Genomic DNA, 26,293 nt, shown 5'->3' with positions numbered 1-26,293 from the left:
AAATATGCAAAACTCAAGAATAAATAACCAGTCTTAATTATGGAAGTTTGCAAAACTCTGTTTTGAGTAAAAGATATCAACCTAAATAAAGTACCCAATACAAAGCTGCCTCTGCAGCAAGGAAGAATAAAGAAAATCAGAATTCATATATCAGAAAAATGGCTGCGAACCTGCCCTGGTTGCATTTCTTCAGGGATGAGCTACTTAGTAACAATCTGGGAGAGCCAAGAATGACAAAAAGGAAATGGATTCTTAAGGTAAAAGAGAGCAAATGAAACTTTTGACTTACATCTTAGTTATGACCAAAATCTGACATTCCTAGTTCCATATGTCCATTTACATTAAAAACATTGAAAAATAAGAGTAGATTAAGAAATAGATAATAGTGACTACAAGGTACTTTAATCTATAACAGATTATATTTTTTGCCATTAAGAGACATAATGTTTATCTGGTATTTCAAATAATTACAGGAGCTAAAAGCTATTTTGTTCTAACTAAAGCAGGGTCTGCGCTTTAAGGAAAGCCCTATGCTTACCTGTGTGGGCAGAAGACTCCAGTTTTGCTTATTCCGGATCTGACGGTCCACTAGGTCACCATCAGATATGCTGTCTGCTGCTCTGCTTAAAAGCATCAAGTGCTTTTTCATGTCACCCCTGCAGGAATAAACCAGTCCAAATTACACCACTGTCCACACTTCACACCCCTCCCTCCCAGGTATCTGGCCTTCGTAGGGCTTGGAGGGGTACTAATTCTACCCCTCATTAGCTCTGAACACTCACCCTGCGGCTACAGGCTTCACATGTATGTAGTTCTCCTGGACAAAGAGGGGTGCTATTGAATAATCATAAAAAAAGAGATCTAATTTGTCCACAAGTGACATATGAGCAGTCTCCTCTCCAGTTACAAACACTTTCCGGGCAACATCAAATGGGCCCTAAAAAGAGAGAGGGACATACCTAGTAGAATGACCAATAACCAAAACACTGACAACACCAAATGCTAGCTAAGATGTGGAGAAACAGAAACTCTCACTACTGGTAGGAGTGCAAGATGGTACAGTCACTTTGGAAGACAGATCGGCAGTCTCTTACAAAACTAAATATATTCTTAACATACCATCCAGCAACTCCGCTCCTTGGTATTTACCCAAGTGAACTGAAAACATATCCACATAAAAAGAAATGACTTATAAAGCCATGAAAAGATGTGGAGAAACCTTAAACGTATATTACTAAGTGAAAGAAGTCAATCTGAAAAGATGACATACTAGACTCCAACTATATGACATTCTGAAAAAGGTGAAACTATGGAGACAGTAAAAAGATTAGTGGTTACCAGGGGCTGGAGGAAGGGAGGGATGAACAGGCAAAGCAAAGAGCATTTTTGGGGCAGTGAAAGTATTCTGTATGATACTACAATGGTGGATAAAGGCCACTACATATGTGTCAAAACCCATAGAATGTACACCACCAAAAGCAAACCCTAATGTTAAACTATGGACTGTGGGTGATAATGGTGTGTCAGTGTAGGTCATCAATTGTAACAAATGTGCTGCTCTGGTGGTGGGTGTTGACAGTGGGGGACATTATACAGGGGGACATGCAGGCAATCTCGATTTTGCTGTGAACCTAAAATGGCTCTGAAAATGTTTACTGATTTTTTAAAAAGAGGAAGGGAGGGGAAAAATACTGTTTAGTCATTGCTCTAACTGTAATAATAAATTCTGACTGGTGACTAGGTGAAACAACACAGAGATAATTGATACAGACCTGTAGTTTCAGAGAGGTCATTTAAACTATAAGCCAACTGAAACAAGATTATTCTGAACAGTTCCAAAACCATTCAAAACATGAAATCCATATATAAGGGACTCTAGAAAGGCCATTTCATAACTACTGAGGCATAAAACTTCCCTTTCTCAAAATTTACAATTACATTGACAGTCCAGTAAGGAAAAATTCATTTGAATTAGAAACACTTTTAGCAGCTGTCTATATCTCTTACTATAAATAGCCATAGGTTCCACAGGTGGCTCAAGGAACTATAATAACTATTTCATTTAAATTAATACTAACAGGAAAAGAAGTGCTTTGGCACTTAAGAAGTGGAAATTTATTTTACCAATTTGATATCCTTTTTGGCTCTAAGAGAATCAGCCTTAGCCTGGTCATAGGTTAGTGCTTTACTTCGTGCACACCACATACTCAGATTGTGTAAAACCTGAAAGAATCACAAGTAAGACACTGTTAAGACAGGAAAATACTGCCACTCCCCATCCCCAAAACACTGAAGGCATCCATTCAGAATCATCATCAATGTTATATAATATATATCTCATTTACCTGTCTGATATCTTGATTGGCTCCCAAAATTATTTCATTCATAGCTGGAGGGGGGATCTTTAAACCCTCTTTAAATGCAATAGACATCATAGCACCCTGAAATTGACAAAGGGGAATGAATCTTCACTCATTTTTTTTAATTCATATAATCAGATTTTTAAAAAATATTTATCATGTACTTTTAAAAACTGACCCAGAAAACATGGAAAAAATAAAATGACACTTTCCCAAAGGATATTATAAGTTTCAGTCTCCAGGTTTTGAAGACTGGAGATCTTATGGGGCATTTTTCTACAAAGCTTTCATCTGAAAAGACTTCCGCTTTATGATGAGGTTCTGCCGACACTTCCAATCTTCTAGGAGCTTGTAAAATTGTGGAACTGAAGAGCCGTTGTGGATCTTGGATATTACCTTTCCCAAACCTCATATATCCCAGAAATCATATTTTCACTCACAGAAAGATAGACAAGATGAAAAGGCAGAGGGCTATATACCAGATGAAGGAACAAGATAAAACCCCAGAAAAACAACTAAATGAAGTGGACATAGGCAACCTTCCGGAAAAAGAATTCAGAATAATGATAGTGAAGATGATCCAGGACCCTGGGAAAAGAACAGAGGCAAAGATCGAGAAGATGCAAGAAATGTTTAGCAAAGATCTAGAAGAATTAAAGAACAAACAAACAGAGATGAACGATACAGTAACTGAAATGAAAACTACACTAGAGGGCTTCCCTGGTGGCGCAGCAGTTGAGAGTCCACCTGCCGACGCAGGAGACACGGGTTCGTGCCCCGGTCTGGGAAGATCCCACATGCCGCGGAGCAGCTGGGCCCGTAAGCCATGGCCACTGAGCCTGCGCATCTGGAGCCTGTGCTCCGCAATGGGAGAGGCCACAACAGTGAGAGGCCCGCGTACCGCAAAAACACAAAAACCTACACTAGAAGGAATCAATAACAGAATAACTGAGGCAGAAGAACGGATAAGTGACCTGGAAGACAGAATGGTGGAATTAACTGCTGTGGAACAGAATAAAGACAAAAGAATGAAAAGAAATGAAGACAGCCTAAGAGACCTCTGGGACATTAAATGCAACAACATTCACATTATATGGGTCCCAGAAGGAGAAGAGAGACAGAAAGGACCAGAGGAAATATTTTAAGAGATTATAGTCGAAAACTTCCCTAACATGGAAAAGGAAATAGCCACCCAAGTCCAGGAAGCACAGCAAATACCATACGGGATAAACCCAAGGAAAAACATGCCAAGACACATAGTAATCAAACTGGCAAAAATTAAAGACAAAGAAAAATTACTGAAAGCAGCAAGGGAAAAATGACAAATAACATACAAGGGAACTCCCATAAGGTTAACAGCTGATTTCTCAGCAGAAACTCTACAAGCCAGAAGGGAGTGGCATGATATACTTAAAGTGATGAAAGGGAAGAAACTACAACCAAGATTACTCTACCCAGCAAGGATCTCATTCAGATTCGATGGAGAAATCAAAAGCTTTACAGATAAGCAAAAGCTAGGAGAATTCAGCACCACCAAACCAGCTCTACAACAAATGCTAAAGGAACTTCTCTAAGTGGGAAACACAAGAGAAGAAAAGGACCTACAAAGACAAACCCAAAACAATTAAGAAAATGGTAATAGGAACATACATATTGATAATTACCTTAAACGTGAATGGATTAAATGCTCCAACCAAAAGACACATGCTCGCTGAATGGATACAAAAACAAGACCCATATATATACTGTCTACAAGAGACCCACTTCAGACCTAGGTACACATTCAGACTGAAAGTGAGGGGATGGAAAAAGATAGTCCATGCAAATGAAAATCAAAAGAAAGCTGGAGTAGCAATACTCATATCAGATAACATAGACTGTAAAATAAAGAACATGACAAGAAACAAATAAGGACACTACATAATGATCAAGGGATCAATCCAAGAAGAAGATATAAAAATTATAAATATATAAGCAACCAACATAGGAGCACATCAATACATAAGGCAACTGCTAAGAGCTATAGAAGACGAAATCTACAGTAACACAATAATACTGGGGGACTTTAACACCTCACTTACACCAATGGACAGATCATCCAAAATGAAAATAAATAAGGAAACAGAAGCTTTAAAAGACACAATAGACCAGATAGATTTAATTGATATTTATAGGACATTCCATCCAAAAACAGCAGACTACACTTTCTTCTCAACTGTGTATGGAACATTCTCCAGGCTAGCTGACATCTTGGGTCACAAATCAAGCCTCAGTAAATTTAAGAAAATTGAAATCATATCAAGCATCTTTTCTGACCACAATGCTATGAGATTAATAACCAAGAGATCACTGAAGAAAACAAAGAGGAAATCAAAACATACCTATAGACAAATGACAATGAAAGCACGACAATCCAAAACCTATGGGATGCAGCAAAAGCAGTTCTAAGAGGGAAGGTTATAACCATACAAGCCTACCTCAAGAAACAAGAAAAATCTCAAATAAACAATCTAACCTTACACCTCAAGGAACTAGAGAAAGAAGAACAAACGAAACCCAAAGATAGCAGAAGGAAAGAAATCATAAAGATCAGAGCAGAAATAAATGAAACAGAAACAAGGAAAACAATAGCAAAGATCAATAAAACTAAAAGCTGGTTCTTTGAGAAGATAAACAAAATTGATAAACCATTAGCCAGACTCATCAAGAAAAAGAGGGAGAGGACTCAAATCAATAAAATTAGAAATGGACGAGGGGAAGACGGTGGAAGAGTAAGACGCACAGATCACCTTCCTCCCCACAGATACACCAGAAATACATCTACACGTGGAACAATGCCTACAGAACACCTACTGAACGCTGGCAGAAGACCTCAGACCTCCCAAAAGGCAAGAAACTCCCCACGTACCTGGGTAGGGCAAAAGAAAAAAGAATAAACAGAAAAGAATAAACAAAGAAAAAAGAATAAATTATAAATATATTTATTTATAAATAAATAAAAAGAACAGGGACGGGACCTGCACCAGTGGGAGGGAGCTGTGAAGGAGGAAAGGTTACCACACACTAGGAAGCCCCTTCGCGGGCGGAGACTGCAGGTGGCGGAGGGGGGGAGCTTCGGAGCCACGGAGGAGAGCACAGCAACGGGTGCACAGGGCAAAGCGGGGAGATTCCCGCACAGAGGATCGGTGCCGACCGGCACTCACCAGCCTGAGAGGCTTGTCTGCTCACCCGCTGGGGCGGGCGGGGCTGCGAGCTGAGGCTCGGGCTTCGGTCGGAGCGCAGAGAGAGGACTGGGGTTGGCGGCGTGAACACAGCCTGAAGGGGGCTAGTGCACCACGGCTAGCCGGGAGGGAGTCCGGGGAAAAGTCTGGACCTGCCGAAGAGGCAAGAGACTTTTTCTTCCCTCTTTGTTTCCTGGTGCGCAAGGAGAGGGGATTAAGAGCGCTGAGCGCTGCTTAAAGGAGCTCCAGAGACGGGCGTGAGCCGCGGCTAACAGCGCGGACCCCAGAGATGGGCATGAGACGCTAAGGCTGCTGCTGCCGCCACCAAGAAACCTGTGTGCGAGCACAGGGCACTATCCACACCTCCCCTCCCGGGAGCCTGTGCAGCCCACCACTGCCAGGGTCCCGGGATCCAGAGACAACTTCCCCGGGAGAACGCAGGGCGCGCCTCCGGCTGGTGCAGCGTCCTGCTCGCCTCTGCCGACGCAGTCGCGCCCCACATCCGCACCCCTCCCTCCCCCCGGACTGAGTGAGCCAGAGCCCCCGAAGCAGCTCCTCTTTAACCCAGTCCTGTCTGAGCGAAGAACAGACGCCCTCCAGCGACCTACACGCAGAGGCAGGGCCAAATCCAAAGCTGAGCCCCTGGGAGCTGTGAGAACAAAGAAGAGAAAGGGAAATCTCTCCCAGCAGCCTCAGAAGCAGCAGATTAAAGCTCCACAATCAACTTGATGTACCCTGCATCTGTGGAATACATGAATAGAAAACGAATCATCCCAAATTGAAGAGGTAGACTTTGAGGGAAAGATTTATGATTTTTTCCCCTTTTCCTCTTTTTGTGAGTGTGTATGTGTATGCTCTGTGTGAGATTTTGTCCGTCTAGCTTTGCTTCCACCATTTGTCCTAGGGTTCTATCCGTCAAGGTTTTGTTGTTGTTTTTTTCTTAATATTTTTTATTTTAATAACTTTATTTTATTTTACTTTATCTTCTTTCTTTCTTTCCTTCCTTCCCTCCTTTAGACAACGAATCATCCCAAATTGAGGAGGTAGACTTTGAGAGCAAGATTTATTAATTTTTCCCCTTTTCCTCTTTTTGTGAGTGTGTATGTCTATGCTTCTGTGTGAGATTTTTGTCTGTATAGCTTTGCTTCCACCATTTGTCCTAGGGTTCTATCCATCCAGTTTTTTTTGGTTTTTTTAATTTTTTTCTTAATAATTATTTTTTATTTTAATAACTTTATTATATTTTATCTTACTTTATTTTATTTTACTTTACTTCTTTCTTTCTTTTTTTGCTTCCTTCCCTCCTTCCTTCCTTCCTCCTTCCCTCCCTTTCTTTCTTTCTTTCTTTCTCTTCTTTCTTTTCCTTTCTTTCTTTCTTTTCTTTTCCTTTCTTTCTTTCTCTCTTTGTTTTTGTATCTTTCTTTCTACTTTTCCTCCCTTTTATTCTAAGCTGTGTTGATGAAAGGCTCTTGGTGCTGCAGCCAGGAGTCAGTGCTGTGCCTCTGAGGTGGGAGAGCCAACTTCAGGACACCAGTCCACAAGAGACCTCCCAGCTCCACATAATATCAAACGGCGAAAATCTCCCAGAGATCTCCATCTCAACACCAGCACCCAGCTTCACTCAATGACGAGCAAGCTACAGTGCTGGACACCCTATGACAAACAATGAGCAAGACAGGAACACAACCCCACCCATTAGCAGAGAGGCTGCCTAAAATCATAAGGCCACAGACACCCCAAAACACACCACCAGACGTGGACCTGCACACCAGAAAGAAAGATCCAGCCTCATCCACCAGAACACAGGCACTAGTCCCCTCCACCAGGAAGCCGTCACAGCCCACTGAACCAACCTCAGCCACTGGGGACAGACACCAAAAACAACGGGAACTACGAACCTGCAGCCTGCAAAAAGGAGACCCCCAAACACAGTAAGATAAGCAAAATGAGAAGACAGAAAAACACACAGCAGATGAAGGAGCAAGATAAAAACCCACCAGACCTAATAAATGAAGAGGAAATAGGCAGTCTACCTGAAAAAGAATTCAGAATAATGATAGTAAAGATGATCCAAAATCTAGGAAATAGACAAAATGCAAGAAACATTTAACAAGGACCTAGAAGAACTAAAGATGAAACGAACAACAATGAACAACACAATAAATGAAATTAAAAATACTCTAGATGGGACCAATAGCAGAATAACTGAGGCAGAAGAACGGATAAGTGACCTAGAAGATAAAATAGTGGAAATAACTACTGCAGAGCAGAATAAAGAAAAAGGAATGAAAAGAACTGAGGACAGTCTCAGAGACCTCTGGGACAACATTAAACGCACCAACATTCGAATTATAGGGGTTCCAGAAGAAGAAGAGAAAAAGAAAGGGACTGAGAAAATATTTGAAGAGATTATAGTTGAAAACTTCCCTAATATGGGAAAGGAAATAGTTAATCAAGCCCAGGAAGCACAGAGCGTCCCATACAGGATAAATCCAAGGAGAAATACACCAAGACACATATTAATCAAACTGTCAAAAATTAAATACAAAGAAAACATATTAAAAGCAGCAAGGGTAAAACAACAAATAACACACAAAGAATCCCCATAAGGTTAACAGCTGATCTTTCAGCAGCAACTCTGCAAGCCAGAAGGGACTGGCAGGACATATTTAAAGCGATGAAGGAGAAAAACCTGCAACCAAGATTACTCTACCCAGCAAGGATCTCACTCAGATTTGATGGAGAAATCAAAACCTTTACAGACAAGCAAAAGCTGAGAGTTCTGCACCACCAAACCAGCTTTACAACAAATGCTAAGGGAACTTCTTTAGGCAAGAAACACAAGAGAAGGAAAAGACCTACAATAACGAACCCAAAACAATTAAGAAAATGGGAATGGGAACATACATATCGATAATTACCTTAAATGTAAATGGACTAAATGCTCCTACCAAAAGACACAGATTGGCTGAATGGATACAAAAACAAGACGCATATATTTGCTGTCTACAAGAGACCCACTTCAGACCTAGAGACACATACAGACTGAAAGTAAGGGGATGGAAAAAGGTATTTCATGCAAATGGAAACCAAAAGAAAGCTGGAGTAGCAATTCTCGTATCAGGCAAAATAGACTTTAAAATAACGACTATTAGAAGAGACAAAGAAGGACACTACATAATGATCAAGGGATCGATCCAAGAAGAAGATATAACAATTGTAAATATTTATGCACCCAACATAGGAGCACCTCAATACATAAGGCAAATACTAACAGCTATAAAAGGGGAAATCAGTAGTAACACATTCATAGAAGGGGACTTTAACACCCCACTTCCACCAATGGACAGATCATCCAAAATGAAAATAAATAAGGAAACACAAGCTTTAAATGATACATTAAACAAGATGGACTTAATTGATATTTATAGGACATTCCATCCAAAAACAACAGAATACACATTTTTCTCAAGTGCTCATGGAACATTCTCCAGGATAGATCGTATCTTGGGTCACAAATCAAGCCTTGGTAAATTTAAGAAAATTGAAATTGTATCAAGTATCTTTTCCGACCACAACGCTATGAGACTAGATATCAATTACAGGAAAAGATCTGTAAAAAATACAAACACATGGAGGCTAAACAATACACTACTTAATAACGAAGTGATCACTGAAGAAATCAAAAAATACCTAAAACAAATGACAATGGAGACACGACGATCCAAAACCTATGGGATGCAGCAAAAGCCGTTCTAAGAGGGAAGTTTATAGCAATACAATCCTACCTTAAGAAACAGGAAACATTTCGAATAAACAACCTAACCTTGCACCTAAAGCAATTAGAGAAAGAAGAACAAAAAAACCCCAAAGGTAGCAGAAGGAAAGAAATCATAAAGATCAGAGCAGAAATAAATGAAACAGAAACAAGGAAAATAGCAAAGATCAATAAAACTAAAAGCTGGTTCTTTGAGAAGATAAACAAAATTGATAAACCATTAGCCAGACTCATCAAGAAAAAAAAGGGAGAAGACTCAAATCAATAGAATTAGAAATGAAAAAGGAGAAGTAACAACTGACACTGCAGAAATACAAAAGATCATGAGAGATTACTACAAGCAACTCTATGCCAATAAAATGGACAACCTGGAAGAAATGGACAAATTCTTAGCAAGGTATAACCTTCCAAGATTGAACCAGGAAGAAAGAAAATATGAACAGACCAATCACAAGTAATGAAATTGAAACTGTGATTAAAAATCTTCCGACAGACAGAAGTCCAGGACCAGATGGCTTCACAGGTGAATTCTATCAAACATTTAGAGAAGAGCTAACACCCATCCTTCTTAAACTCTTCCAAAAAACTGCAGACGAAGGAACACTCCCAAACTCATTCTATGAGGCCACCATCACCCTGATACCAAAACCAGACAAAGATACTACAAAAAAAGAAAATTACAGACTAATATCACTAGTGAATATAGATGCAAAAATGCTCAACAAAATACTAGCAAACAGAATACAACAACACATTAAAAGGATCATACACCATGATCAAGTGGAATTTATCCCAGGGATGCAAGCATTCTACAATATACACAAATCAATCAGTGTGATACACCATATTAACAAACTGGAGAATAAAAACCATATGATCATCTCAATAGATGCAGAAAAAGCTTTTGACAAAATTCAACACCCATTTATGATAAAAACTCTCCAGAAAGTGGGCATAGAGGGAACCTACCTCAACATAATAAAGGCCATATACAACAAACCCACAGCAAACATCATTCTCAATGGTGAAAAACTGAAAGCATTTCCTCTAAGATCAGGAACAAACAAGGATGTCCACTCTCACCACTATTATTCAACATAGTTTTGGAAGTCCTAGCCACAGCAATCAGAAAAGAAAAAGAAAAAAAAGGAATACACATTGGAAAAGAAGTAGTAAAACTGTCACTGTTTGCAGATGACATGATACTATACATAGAGAATCCTAAAAATGCCACCAGAAAATTACTAGAGCTAATCAATGAATTTGGTAACACTGCAGGATACAAAATTAATGCACAGAAATCTCTTGCATTCCTATACACTAATGATGAAAAATCTGAAAGAGAAATTATGGAAACACTCCCATTTACCACTGCAACAAAAAGAATAAAATACCTAGGAATAAACCTACCTAGGGAGACAAAAGACCTGTATGCAGAAAACTATAAGACACTGATGAAAGAAATTAAAGATGATACCAACAGATGGAGAGATATACCATGTTCTTGGATTGGAAGAATAAATATTGTGAAAATGACTATACTACCCAAAGCAATCAACAGATTCAATGCAACCCCTATCAAATTACCAATGGCATTTTTTATGGAACTAGAACAAATCATCTTAAAATTTGTATGGAGATACAAAAGATCCCAAATAGCCAAAGCAGTCTTGAGGGAAAAAAACGGAGCTGGAGGGATCAGACTCCCTGACTTCAGACTATACTACAAAGCTACAGTAATCACGACAATATGGTACTGGCACAAAAACAGAAACACAGAACAATGGAACAAGATAGAAAGCCCAGAGATAAACCCATGCATCTATGGTCAACTAATCTATGACAAAGGAGGCAAAGATATACAATGGAAAAAAGACAGTCTCTTCAATAAGTGGTGCTGGGAAAACTGGACAGCTACATGTAAAAGAATGAAATTAGAACACTCTCTAACACCATACACAAAAATAAACTCAAAATGGATTTGAGACCTAAATGTAAGACCAGACACTATAAAACTTTTAGAGGAAAACATAGGAAGAACACTCTCTAACATAAATCACAGCAAGATCTTTTTTGATCCACCTCCTAGAGTAATGGAAATAAAAACAAAAATAAACAAATGGGACCTAATGAAACTTAAAAGTGTTTGCACAGCAAAGAAAACCATAAACAAGACGAAGAGACAACCCTCAGAATGGGAGAAAATATTTGCAAATGAATCAACAGACAAAGGATTAATCTCCAAAATATATAAACAGCTCATGCAGCTCAATATTAAAGAAACAAACAACCCAATCCAAAAATGGGCAGAAGACCTAAAAAGACATTTCTCCAAAGAAGACATACAGATGGCCAAGAAGCACATGAAAAGCTGCTCAACATCACTAATTATTAGAGAAATGCAAATCAAAACTACAATGAGGTATTACCTCACAACAGTTAGAATGGGCATCATCAGAAAATCTACAAAGAACAAATGCCGGAGAGGGTGTGCAGAAAAGGGAACCCTCTTGCACTGTTGGTGGGAATGTAAATTGATACAGCCACTATGGAGAACAGTATGGAGGTTCCTAAAAAACTAAAAATAGAATTACCATATGATCCAGCAATCCCACTACTGGGCATATACCCAGAGAAAACCATAATTCATAAAGACACATGCACCCCAATGTTCACTGCAGCACTATTTACAATAGCCAGGTCATGGAAGCAACCTAAATGCCCATCGAAAGACGAATGGATAAACAAGTTGTGGTACGTAAGTACAATGGAATATTACTCAGCCCTAAAAAGGAACGAAACTGAGTCATTTGTTGAGACGTGGATGGATCTAGAGACTGTCATACAAAGTGAAGTAAGTCAGAAAGAGAAAAACAAATATTGTATATTAACGCACGTATGTGGAACCTAGAAAAATGGTACAGATGAACCAGTTTGCAGGGCAGAAGTTGAGACACAGATGTAGAGGACAAACGTATGGACACCAAGGGGGGAAAACCGCAGTGGGGTGGGGATGGTGGTGTGATGAATTGGGCGATTGGGATTGACATGCATACACTCATGTATATAAAATTGATGACTAATAAGAACCTGCAGTATAAAAAAACAAACAAAAACGAAATCATATTTTCTCTGTGTATATGCTGTGATAAAGCTCAGAACTTAAAGCACTGGTTCAAAAGTTACGTTTATGTTAAAACTGTAATAGCTATAGTTCCTCCCCAAATTGTACTCATTTATACATCTGTCATTAACATATGAAAATACCCTTTCCCATACCCTAGACAACACAATATATTGTCAAGATTTAGAAATGAAAAAAAAAAAAAATTGACCCAAAAATATATAGGACAGGGTGATGGAGAAAAATATTCCAATTATCATACCTTAATTTGTTCAACCCGAGGTCTTTGAAAACGAAGATCAAAACAATAATGAACCAAAGATCGAATCTTGGGATGATTTCTATCATTGCACATACAAATAATGGGAATTTTTGTATGTTTTATCAGGCCAATTAATTCCTGAAAGGAAAATTTGCAACATAAAAACAATTTATAAAAGAACAACAAAATACCACACAACGTATGTATTTTAGGTTTTAAAACCTCCTCAGCAACATGCCTGAATTGCCGTAAATATCACAGCATGATAATTAGTTCTTTAAATATATATTTTTTTTAAAAAATAAAAATCAACAGTAAAACTTCAAAAATACGGTGATTTCATTACCTGAATTCCTCCCCTGTCCTCATTGCCGGCCATGCCATCTACTTCATCCATGATGAGAGCATGTTTCGTGCCTACTGAATAGGCTGCTCCACCTGCCCCACGTTGAGAAGCAATGGGACGGGACACAAACAAAATCACAATTGTTCAAACACGGCTGCTTTAAAAATGTATCTATGTAACACATGTCCATGGCGTGAAATTCAAGAGGCACAAGAGTAAGCAGTGAAAAGAAATTCTTTCCCACCTCTGTCTCCTAGGATATGCAGTTTCTAGAGGCAAACAATGGGAACAGTCTCCTGTACGTATATCCCTTAAGAGACATTCTATACATATTAAAAACATGTGTACATAAAAATATACACCTTGGTTTTATCATTTAATATGTTTTTGTGATCTGTTCCTTATCTGCACATACAGAACACCTTATTTATGAAAGGCTATTTAAATATTCCATTTTACACATACATCATAATTAACCACTTTCCACTGATAAAATATGAAATGCCTCCAATCTTTTGCTATTATGAATCGTGTGCAATGAATACCCCTACATATATCTGTCGTTTTGCATATATACAAGTATAACGTTGCTAAATTCCAGGAACTGGATTTTCTGGGTTAAAGGGTATGTATAATTTAACTTTGAGCAATACTGTCAGATTGCTCTCCAGAGCTGTACTGATTTATACTCCCACCAATCATGTATAAGAGTGACATTTCCTGAGCAAATTCTTTTTATCATCTTCTACCGTTCGGGTGACCATGCAATATACCATAGATTGTAAATATGCAGTATAGTCTGTAATTTGGGTATCTTATTTTCCACATAAACTCTGGCCATGCCAGACCACTAGCTACAACCTGAAACACAGTGGCACTTTCACACTATGTCCTTTCTCCTCCTCTACCACCTTTGCCTGAAATAACCTCTTCCACCCACAAACTATTCCCTTTCTCATTTTTCAAGGCCCTCTGAACAAACGTCACCTTTTACTGGTAGCTTTCCCCAATGTCTCAAACAGAATCATTCCTTCACTTACAGCCTTTATCTCCTCTCTCATCGCACTGTATTATTTATCAACCTTCTCTCTTCACAGGATTCACTTTTGAATCCTCTAAAATCTGCATAAATGTGTCCACATATACATTTTTATCACATTCTCAGAAACCACTAAGACCTGACCAAAAAAAAGAAGTTAACTACTGGCTTCCCTGGTGGCGCAGTGGTTGGGAGTCCGCCTGTCGATGCAGGGGACGTAGGTTTGTGCCCCGGTCCGGGAGGATCCCATGTGCCGCGGAGCGGCTGGGCCCGTGAGCCACGGCCGCTGAGCCTGCGCGTCCGGAGCCTGTGCTCCGCAACGGGAGAGGCCACAGCAGTGAGAGGCCCACGTACCGCAAAAAAAAAAAAAAACGTTAACGACTGTCCTATCAGAATTATGTCAGAGGCTTTTCTTATTCTCTCATTAGCTCTAGGACTTAGAAGGGTGCCTGGCACATAGTAATGTTCAATACTGGTTACTGAACATTGAAATTAACCTGTTTTTCTTACATAACCTCTCCCCTCCACCAAAAAAAAACCAGTTTAAAAATCCACGTACTTGAATAAAAGCCTTTGATGCTGGTATTATTCAGCGATTCAGCAACAATCTCCTTCAAACTGTTCTTACTCCGAGTGTCACTTGCATTCAGTTCCACGTAGCTATATCCCAATTCCTAATCAAAATATTGGACACCATTACTATCACAATGCAAATTAATAACTCACCCCCCAAAAACAAGGCAATTAAGAAAGAAAGAGTAACCATGGGTGAAAAGATAAAGTAGGATACTAACAGACAATAAGATGAACTATAATATGCCTCACATTACTAAGAGATTTTTTAAAAATATCATATACATAACATACCACACACATGTAAACACACACAAGTTTGGTCTTAAAACCTTAGCTCACATAGCACTAATCTGGAAGAGTATATTTGAACACAAGCAATTTTAAGAAGTTTGCTTCTTAAAGTCCCCAAAAGAATTAAATATAACCATCCTAAAATTTCAATAGTAGATCTAGAATTAATCTTTATTAGGATAACAAAAAGTAATTATTGACTCTTCAAGATAAACTATACAGTTAAATCATTCTTTGTCAAACTATCCCGATACACAATCTTCCTGTCAAATTGTGAAAAGTAATTTGGACTTATTTCCCAAAATTGATCATTATGTTGATCATAAGGCATTATGAAAGACCATAATTCAATTCCCAAAAAAAGTAATGATAATAATAAAGGGAAAAAAGAGCCATCTTCACAATTGTAAAGACTAGGGAAAAAATTTTTGTTTTTTTAAATGTTAAATAATAGAGTAGAAAATATATAGTTATTACACCAACTAAAAATTTATGGTCTGGTCCATACAACAAAGACTAAATGAAACCACCAGCCTATCCAACAGAGGTTGGGAAATCCAGCAATAATTTTTTTTTTTTTTTTGCGGTACGCAGGCCTCTCACTGTTCTGGCCTCTCCCGTTGCGGAGCACAGGCTCTGGACGCGCAGGCTCAGCGGCCATGGCTCACGAGCCCAGCCGCTCCGCGGCATGTGGGATCTTCCCAGACCGGGGCACGAACCCGCATCCCCTGCATCGGCAAGCAGACTCCCAACCACTGTGCCACCAGGGAAGCCCCAGCAATAAATTTTTTAAATATATATATATATTTATTTATTGGGTTGGACCGGGTTTTAGTTGCGGCACACAGGCTCCTTAGTTGCAGCATGTGAACTCTTTAGTTGCAGCATGTATGTGGGATCTATTTACCTGACCAGGGATCAAACCCAGGCCCCATGCATTGGGAGCATGGCGTCTTAACCACTGTGCCACCAGGGAAGTCCCAATCCAGCAATAAATTTAAAGTAAGTTTAAAACCTCTCATTTTATTATGCTGATACTATTTCATGTTTCGTTTCATAGCATCCTGATACATGAGCCCTGCTTGGCTCTAGTGCCTCGTCCTCTCATTGTCCAGAGATATGGCAGCTGTAGAGACAACAAGAGCAAAGGCAGGATCCCATAGCAGTGAAGAGTTAGACTACCTGGGTTCACACTGTGCCACCACCCTCCTCTATAAGCCTGTTTCGTTTGTCACATGAGGATGGCAACAGTACCTATATTGAGTACACAGCATTCTTCCTACAAGGGTATATAAGATATCTGTATCTATAAGAGTCTGCAAGACATATTATCTATAAGATTATACACCCAAGGGCTTATTTGCACACTGTCTAGCACACAAGTGAATATCACCTATTATTATAATTACCAATATTTAAAAAAGGATGAAAATGACAAATACGCCCAGAACCAAAGCAAATTCTAGAGGTTTGATTTTAGAAAAGTAAGGACAGAATACCCACCTGACAAACCAGAGAAGCTGTGGTTGTTTTGCCAACACCGGGAGGGCCTGAGAGCAATGCAGCTTTAAAACTGGAGCCATCATCTTTGCCAGCAAATTTACCAAACTTTGCTGCTAGGAAGAAAGAAGTTCCAGAATGTTAACCTCTACTACCTAACAGAAATGCAGGAATGGCAGGAATAACTGCGTAAAGTTAGCATCAGAAGCACCTCCAGTTTAGTTCGAAATTTGCAGAATATTTTTTACAAAGTATAAACAACAGTTTCCAGAGCATTTAGTGAAATTCTACTCCCTATCTCACCTCCACTCAAAATAAAACACGAAAACTTTAAAACCCTGATCTGAAACAATAATCTTATGAGTTTCCTTTCCTACAAAAGCACAGGTCATGGAGCACACTACCTGGGCTCTGATCCTAACTCTACCGCTCACCAGCAGCTGGGAGAACTTCAGAAGTGACTTAACCCCTCTGTGTCTGTTTCCTCCTTTGTAAAATGAGGGTAACAATAGTAATGCGTCTAGTGGGCATGCTGTGAGGATGGACATGCTGAGCACAGAGCCTGGCATGTCTCAGTAAATACTAACGAGCACAGTCACCTACATGATCACAAAAATAATGAACTGAAAATGCTGTATCTGCAACTATCCTGCCCAGCTCAACTCCTCCCCTTATCACATGGGGACCTGGCACATAATGGGTTCTCAATTCACATACCAGGACTGAGAGAGAGATGGTTAAACCTACTTCAGGCATGGGAAAATGGACTATAGTTCACCCGAAGCCTTAAAAAGTCTTCTCTAGGTACACAAAGCACTTATACCACCTTTTATTTGGTGTTGGAAAGAGAAAAGGGGTCAGCTTAAGTTTAACCCTGTATTATTACAATTATATTATCTGTTATAAATAAAATAAACTGGCATTGTTGGCCAATGTCTAGTGACCACCTAGACATTAATAACCCGGTCATTGCTTTGGGAATTCACTATGATGCTCACTAAATTTTTCCTTCTTATTTCTCACACAGTATCGCCCAGGGCTGTGGCTGGAGCTCAAGACAACACTACTAACATTTGTGATTGGAAACTTCAGTTCCAATAATAAACACTTTGGACATTAAATATATATTGCAACTGTTCATTTGCCGTGCCTACCAAAAGCAAACATGCTACTGGGATTCTCAGGCTGCCTACTCGGTAAGCGTGCCTCAGCTTTTTATTTGCACCTTTCCTCCCAAGTCTCTCTGGCCCTCTCAGGGGTCTTGATCTCACATGTCTCGGACCTTGGTACATGTATGCTCTCCCAGCCGACACTCCCCTCCCTTCACTTAGCTAACTCCTTCTTAGTTTCCAAGTCTTAGCTTAGATATCTCTTCCTCTAGGGATGGGAATCCCTGACCACACACTTCCACCCCCTGAGGACCCTATACTTAACCCTGTAACAGTACTTAGCACAATACATTTTAATTACTGGTTTACCTACGTCTCCCTCACTGACCGGGAGTGCCTTAAAGGGGACTGTGTTTTGTTCACAATAGCATTCCCGGGGTCTAGCACAGCACCTAGGCTCAGAGCAGGCTCTCAATAAATGCTTGCTGAGAGATCAATGAACCAACTACTACACTTCCTAACACATGTGTCACTGAGCAATGACATGGTGACAGACACACAGAAAAATGAATGAAGCTGTAAAATCACCGTGTTTCTTATCTTCGGACGGACTCTTGTGCCAGTTTTGGAGCCAGCGCAGGAGTTTGTTGGCACAGCTCTGGTCACCTTGCTGTCCAATTATGGTCTTGAGCGAGGATGGCTTATATTTATCCACCCAGAGCAAATTCTCCACTTTGTTTTCACTGCTGTCATCAGCCAAATTCCTAGCCCAGCTGTCACCATTTGTTTCCTCAGCCACCTGCTCCTTGAAGTCCAGGCCTCTCTGAAACATACTTGTTTCCTTTTTTATTGACTTTATAGAGCTTTGCTTTTTGGGAGTCAGTCTGCACTTTTTAGATTCTGATTCCTTCTTAGTTGGACTAATTTTTCTTTTTCCTTGGTCATTTTTTTGGGGTGTTCTTTCCAATTTGGATTTTTCTTTCTTCATCTTAAAAATTGGAGGAAAAAAGAAACCTGATGAGATATAGAGAATTTCTATCCTTCTAAATGTACTCTAGAGGGCAATCTAAGATATCCAAATGAGCTACCCAACCTGGGTCTGTCTTTTCACAATGGACCCTGCTATTTGTGGAAATCCCCACCTTCCAAATCTTAAAAAAATTAACAGCACACCAAAAAGCACCCAAATACAATTTTAAAAATGAGAATATATTAGTTTTTTGAAAGTAGTAAGTATTATAAAATCAGTTTAAAAAAACGTAAAGGGGCTTCCCTGGTGGCGCAGTGGTTAAGAGTCCGCCTGCCGATGCAGGGGACACGGGTTCGTGCCCCGGTCCGGGAAGATCCCACATGCCGCGGAGCGGCTGGGCCCATGAGCCATGGCCGCTGAGCCTGCACGTCCGGAGCCTGTGCTCCGCAACGGGAGAGGCCACAACAGTGAGAGGCCCGCGTACAGCAAAAAATAAAAAATAAAAAAAGGTAAAGGATTAAGAATTTGTTTTCTGACTAGTTAATATTTAATTTCTCCACAAAAACGCGTACACAAATGTTCATAGCAGCATTATATTTTATACATACAAATAATTATATTATTATAGCCAAAAAAATGGAAACGACCCAAAATGGCCATCAAAAGATGAACAAATAAACAAAATGTGGTATACCCACACAATGGAATACTAATCACCAATAAAAAGGAGTGAAGCACTGATTTATACTTCAACATAGCTGAACCTTGAAAACACGATGCTAAGTGAAAAAAGCCAGAAAAAAAGACCACATATTACATGTTTCCCTTTATAGAAAATTTCCAGAACAGGCAAATCCATAGACAGAAAGTAGAGTAGTGGTTGCCAGGGGTGGGAATGAAGAGTGACTGCTAATGGGTGTAGCGTTTCTGTGGGGAGTGATGAAAATGTTCTGGAATAGACAGTGGCGACAGCTGCACAGTCTTGTGAATATACTAAAAACCACTAACATACATTTTAAAAGGGTGAATTTTATGATGTGTGAATAATGTCTCAATAAAAAGAAAAGTGCCTCTGCACTGTTGGTGGGAATGTAAATTGGTACAGCCACTACGGAGAACAGTATGGAGGTTCCTCAAAAAACTAAAAACAGAACTACCATACGACCCAGCAATCCCACTACTGGGCACATACCCTGAGAAAACCATAATTCAAAAAGAGTCATGTACCACAATGTTCATTGCAGCTCTATTTACAATAGCCCGGAGATGGAAACAAGCTAGGTGTCCATCAACAGATGAATGGATAAAGAAGATGTGGCACATAGATACATTGGAATATTACTCAGCCATAAAAAGAAACGAAATTGTTATTTGTAGTGAGATGGATGGGCCTAGAGTCTGTCATACAGAGTGAAGTAAGTCAAAAAGAGAAAAACAAATACTGTATGCTAACACATATATATGGAATCTAAGAAAATTAAAAAAAATGGTCATGATGAACCTAGGGGTAAGATGGGAATAAAGACACAGACCTACTACAGAATGGACTTGAGGATATGGGGAGGGGGAAGGGTAAGCTGTGACAAAGCAAGAGAGTGGCATGGACATATATACACTACCAAACGTAAAATAGATAGCTAGTGGGAAGCAGCCGCATAGCACAGGGAGATCAGCTCGGTGCTTTGTGACCACCTAGAGGGGTGGGATAGGGAGGGTGGGAGGGAGGGAGACACAAGAGGGAAGAGATATGGGAACATATGTATATGTATAACTGATTCACTTTGTTATAAAGCAGAAACTAACACACCATTGTAAAGCAATTATACTCCAATAAAGATGTTAAAAAAAAAAAAAAGTGCCTCTTTACCAGTGAGTGGGTGCTAAAATTAGTGGGTGAATGTTTGAGGAACAACAAGGTATTAAAGTATCTCCCCAAGATATTTATCAGTTACAAAGGGGAAAAACTGTCACTTCACTGGTGGGAAAGGCAGGCAGAAATCATCTTAACCAAGTAACAAAGGTTAACATCACCAGTAATAAGACATACCGACATTATGCACAGCTGATACGATACACTGAGGAGGACAGAGTATCACTTATGTGGTCTTCTTTGCCAAAAATGCATAACCTCAATCTAACCATGAGAAAACATCAACAACCCAAACTGAGAGACATTCTACAAAACAACTGACTAGTACTCATCAAATCAAGGTCATAAAAAGACAAGGAAAGACTTAAGGAACTAGCATAGATTGGAGGAGACTAAGAAGACACAACTCAGTGCAGTGTGGGATCCTAAGGATAACGGGGGGGAATTGTGAAGTTAACAGCATGGCATCAATGTTAACCTCCTGGTGTTGATAACTGTATTACGGCTATGTAAGCTGTCAACATTAGGGGACACTGATGACGGGCTAGTCCAAATCATTCTCCAAGATTTTTCTAACTGGAATAAATCGGAAGACCACCTCACCACTTGGATGACAGAGCTGGGGACATTTAACTTGGGCTGCTGGCACCCCTGTGTCCTACACGTGGACAAGACCTGTATATAGTGGAAATGAATAAAGCTAACACTAGGAGAAGTAGAGACAGAAACTGAAAGGGTCCTAAAAGCACTGCAGTCTGTACATGCAGTAGTTCCTGCATCCGACTGCCCAGAGTTTAGTTATGTGAGTCAAAATTTTTCCCTTTTTGCTAAAGCTAATATCGGCTCGGTTTCTGTCACAACTGGAAAAGTCCTAATATAGTTCTAAATGAAAATATTATCATGCTGATACCTATAGCATATCCTTCAAAGAACTCTTAAGCAAGAACCTTTGCACAATGTTATTGCAAGAATATGGAAAATATGGACGGTTTAAGTAGATATGGTAAGTGCAATACAAGGTCCCCTCTCCCTCCTCATACTCCTTTGAGAAAGGTAAGGAAACACGTCAAAGACAACAGCCTACAGCACAGTCCACCACTCAAAAGGAAATAAGGTAAGTTCATTTGTGGTAGAAGGAAAAGTTAATTTTTTAGCCCACAGACCTGCATCCACCCAAGAAATGTCTCTATGAAACAGGGAAGTTGCTATACACCAACTTAAATAAGTCAAGTTCATTGTATACAAACCTCAGCTTCAGCTGCTATTTCATACTTGGACTTCTTGCCTGGCATAGTTCGAATCAGATTCAATAGGCCATCTTCATCAATAATTTTTGTTCCCAAGACTGCTGCCTATTAATTAAAAATGCAAATCATTGAAACCATTACTTTCTGTAAAAAAAAAAAAATATGATTCCCAGGCTTGTCAGAAGGTGAAAAACCACATTTGTAAATTAGATAACACTGGAATGTTTTCTAAAACCATGTTCATGAAAAAGTATCATTAAAAAGAAAGAAAATAGGGCTTCCCTGGTGGCGCAGTGGTTGAGAGTCCGCCTGCTGATGCAGGGGGCGCGGGTTCGTGCCCCGGTCCGGGAGGATCCCACGTGCCGCAGAGCGGCTGGGCCCGTGAGCCATGGCCGCTGAGCCTGTGCATCCGGAGCCTGTGCTCCACAACGGGAGAGGCCACAACAGTGAGAGGCCCGCATACCGCAAGAAAAAAAAAAAAAAAAAGAAAAGAACAGATACCTCCTCTAAGAGTGGTGGGTTGGCACCTGAGGTATCACACTGCCACTTCTGTGGATTGCTTTACCTTTCCCTCTGCCCTACAAAGGTCAAAGCCACTAGGGTCAAAGGCATATCGGCTGGCAGACACTCTCCTCTACCTTATCCCTGCTAACAGAACTCCAATGTGTCCATCTCCAAGTGATGACTTATGATTGGTCTGAGAATCAGAAAAGTCCTCATCCTCCCCAACCTCTTGTGTAGCTGTGAATGGCCATGTGACAGCTCCGGCCAATGAGACTTAAGTGGAATTCTGTGAGAGCTGTTTCCAGGAAAACTCTTATAAGGTCAGTCACAGCTAGTATAACATCTTGTCACTGCTCCCTATTTCCGGCCTTATATGTGAACTTGAGAGTGGCAGCTACCTTGCAACACAAGGCAACGTGCATGAAGACAGAAGTGGAGGATGGCACTAAGTCTAGCTACATCACCGAGGTGCTGAACCATCCCCCGCAACTGCCTGCCTCTGCAATTCTCATAAGGTAAGGAAATAAGCAGCTATTTGTCAAAACCACAGTTAGTCAGGTATTCTATTACTTGGAACTAAATGCAATACTACCCAACAGACCTTCCAATAAAAAGATCTTCCAGTTAAAAAACTTAAGATGGAGTCCACAGCAGCATATATAGGTATACTTAGGACTAGAAAAAGAGATTTTCAAAACAAGATTTTGACTAGAATAGTATGCTAAGAAAGCCAAGTAAATAGGAACTGTGCCTTCAACTGGAAAATCAAAATCCCAGGGTCAAAGCCAAACAACATCTCTGTGCAGAAGAAATAATGTAGTGAAGAAATTACTTTTCCATTTTTTTCCTTCATCTCACAACGTGTAAAGGACATTATACTACATATGGTCACATGAAGAGCCCGCCAAGGCAAGCAGCCTACTTCACTGTGCTGAGAACACAGCAGTACCCACCTTATCACTCTTGGACTGACCACTATCACGACCCATGACAAGGTAGTTTGTTTTCTTGCTGACATTTCCTGTTACTTTTCCCCCATAACGCTCAATTAGAGACTTGGCCTCATCTCGTTCAATGGACTCCAGCACTCCTGTGATTACAAACGTAAGGCCTTCCAAGCAATTTTCAGCTCCCTAAAAACCAAAGTGTTCAAGCAGAGAGGAAATTACATGGCAGCTTTCCAAAGAAATATTTGGCATCAAAGCTGCAGGAAGTTGATTTTTCTCATTTGACATCATAAATAATCTCAGCATGAAAAAATTTACAGGAAATTTACAGCAAATAAGCAGGAACAAATTAAATCCTGAGAAATTCTTATGTAGGTTAACATTTAATAAACTTATAAAACCAGCAATAAAAAATATACGTCCAACGTGGTTAGGAAAGTGTATTAAAATTATCCATTCATACTATTCTCATTTTTTTTTAATATTTAAACTACTAGTTAACTTGTAACACTTTAACAACCAGATGCAATGTACCTACAGAATATCTTGCTACTGTTAAAAAATGAAAGTTTCAATTCTGAAAAAACTAAACAAGTCTGAGCTCCTGCCCTTCTCTCTGGCTGTTTCCCCTATGATAGTAAATCTAACAACCTGTGAGCAACTTAAAGGCAATAGCACATAATCTCTTGATTGGAAAGTTAACTTGATAATACAAAAGACATGCGCCAAAGAGAGCCAAGTCCTACAGATTTTGCCTCTTCCATTGAAGCTACTTCACTTCTCAGCCCTTTCACTGCTACTAGCCTGGACAAGTCACTATTATTTCTCACCATCTCCCCTAATTGATCTCCCTATATTTATTCCTCCCCCTCCACTGCACTCTATATTCAGCAGCCAGAGTGCTCTCCTTGAAATGCAAATCTGGTCATACTCTTCCCCCACTTACAACTCTTCTTAGGGCCAGGTTCCTCTGTTACATCCCCTAAAAGAATCTTGGATTGTTCCCTTATGGTACATATCACAATTATAATTAAATAATAATTTACTTAATGTCTCTTTCCTGAGTTAGACCATAAGCACCATGAAGGCAAAGAGCATTAATCTTGTGACTGCCGTAGCCTATCTCCTAATTCGTAAAGATGGTGACTAAGGCTTTTCTGTTCATTTTTAATTATTAATTCTCTGCTACTATAAACATAGTAAATACATACATGGACCCACAGGCCAGAGGCCATGACATATCCTTTCAGTACTCTTACCTTTGGTATCTCTTTGGAGCCCAGAGCTTTGGGACCTTCTCGATTTAAGTAGCTTCGATAAGCTTGATAATTAGTTCGTCTCTTTTCAGAATCTTCAGGACTTATAGACTTTGGGGAGAGGGAGAGGAAATTGAATAAAGTCATGCAAATTCAATGTAAAATTAAAAATACATATCAATAAATAAACATTAAGTCACTTCAGTGTTTGGTCCTGATATTAACAATTTTAGCTACAGAGGTACTCCCCAATTTACACGTGCCTGGCTTATAAACATCCCTGCCATCAGCCCTTCTCAAACCTTTTGACTCTCTCTAAAGGCACGTACCTCAGGGTAGATTGGGTGTATAAGCCAAGTTGCCAGCCCCAAGCAAAAAAAACGAAAAGGGGGACTTCCCGGGTGGCACAGTGGTTAAGAATCCGCCTGCCAATGCAGGGGAAACAGGTTCAAGCCCTGGTCTGGGAAGATCCCACATGCCGTGGAGCAACTAAGCCCATGCACCACAGCTACTGAGCCTGTGCTCTACAGCCCGCGAGCCACAACTACTGAGCCCACGTGCCACAACTACTGAAGCCTGTGCACCTAGAGCCCGTGCTCCGCAGCAAGAGAAGCCACCACAATGAGAAGCCCACGCACCGCAATGAAAAGTAACCCCTGCTCGCCACAACTAGTGAAAGCCTGCGCGCAGCAACGAAGACCCAACGCAGCTAAAAATAAATGAATAAATTTATTTTTTTTTAAAAAAGTACTGTAATGACTTATAAAGTTAGAAATAAAACTTGAACACAACCAAACCAAGATCAACACACAGCCCCCAAATGATATGCTTTTAGAAAACTTATACCTCTTTTTTAGCTGGAGAACTTCTGATTTTCTTAGGCGTTCTTGTCTCTTTCAACTCAATGGCATTTTCTTTTCTTTTTGAGGCCATAGGCTGTGTTTCTTTATTAGAACTTTCTTCTTTTTTTTTCAGTGGTGCCAGCTTGGAACTGGTTTTTGGAGAAGAAGTTTCTCCTATTTTATGAGTGGATGACCTGGAATGTTGCTGAGATTCTTTTGAACTTTCACATTTAGTTTGCTTCTTAGGACTGCAGTTCTTTCTGTCATCTGAAAATTGTTCTGTTTTTATTAGGAAGAAGGAAAAGATTATGATTGTTGTTTTTGGAAAATGATACCCAATATCAAGATTATTTTTTCATTTTTCAACTGAATAATCTTAGTAGGACACAATGTCATATGGTGACTTCATAACATGCACATTAAGATTTTAGTTCTTCGCGGCTTCCCTGGTGGCGCAGTGGTTGGGGGTCCGCCTGCCGATGCAGGGGACACGGGTTCGTGCCCCGGTCCGGGAAGATCCCACATACCGTGGAGCGGCTGGGCCCATAAGCCATGGCCGCTGAGCCTGCGCGTCCGGAGCCTGTGCTCCGCAACGGGAGAGGCCACAACAGTGAGAGGCCCTCATACCGCAAAAAAAAAAAAAAAAATTAAACATCTGTATATTACTTCTTTGTATAACCAGTTCAAATTAAGAGATCTGCCTTTTTCAATATAAATTACTCACTAATTGAAATAATATGGTAAACTACATCTGAGAACATGGACTTTATCCCACAGATAAACATCAATGATCTGAAATTCACACAGAAAAGTTGCTAATTAAAATATGTCACATAAAAATTTCTGTTTGTAATAAAGTCTGAAAGAATCTTGGGATTTCAAGACTAAAATTATATGAACAGATATACTTATAAGGTTAAGCCCATCTATATTAACAGATGGTTAGATATCAGGACCACTAAAAAAAAAACCTAAAACCTACAGACAACCAGCAGAAGAGCTTCAGATGACCTGGATAACTATGAGCCAACTCTATGAGCCTGAAACATCT

At 39.9% G+C, this 26,293-nt stretch overlaps 1 protein-coding gene across 7 annotated transcripts in view; it reads right to left on the bottom strand.

The window, feature by feature from the left end:
• The window catches only part of RFC1 (replication factor C subunit 1), an 81,765-nt gene that overhangs the window by 6,278 nt on the left and 49,194 nt on the right, over positions 1–26,293 (bottom strand). For 4 of the 7 annotated variants that reach the window (XM_060148320.1, XM_060148322.1, XM_060148324.1 and 1 more), the window contains 13 exons: positions 25,247–25,521; positions 24,404–24,511; positions 23,151–23,330; positions 21,694–21,798; positions 18,195–18,594; positions 16,501–16,613; positions 14,690–14,804; positions 13,092–13,183; positions 12,746–12,883; positions 2,346–2,441; positions 2,125–2,223; positions 783–937; positions 539–656 (listed from right to left, as the gene is read on the bottom strand). In XM_060148320.1, coding sequence (XP_060004303.1) covers positions 539–656; positions 783–937; positions 2,125–2,223; positions 2,346–2,441; positions 12,746–12,883; positions 13,092–13,183; positions 14,690–14,804; positions 16,501–16,613; positions 18,195–18,594; positions 21,694–21,798; positions 23,151–23,330; positions 24,404–24,511; positions 25,247–25,521 — 1,994 coding nt within the window. The remainder of the gene's footprint in view (positions 1–538; positions 657–782; positions 938–2,124; positions 2,224–2,345; positions 2,442–12,745; positions 12,884–13,091; positions 13,184–14,689; positions 14,805–16,500; positions 16,614–18,194; positions 18,595–21,693; positions 21,799–23,150; positions 23,331–24,403; positions 24,512–25,246; positions 25,522–26,293) is intronic. The other 3 variants (XM_060148321.1, XM_060148326.1, XM_060148323.1) reach the window with 2 other exon arrangements.

This window comes from Lagenorhynchus albirostris, chromosome 4 (assembly GCF_949774975.1).
Source record: "Lagenorhynchus albirostris chromosome 4, mLagAlb1.1, whole genome shotgun sequence".
Taxonomy (NCBI): domain Eukaryota; kingdom Metazoa; phylum Chordata; class Mammalia; order Artiodactyla; family Delphinidae; genus Lagenorhynchus; species Lagenorhynchus albirostris.
This window is presented reverse-complemented; position numbering and strand designations above follow the sequence as displayed.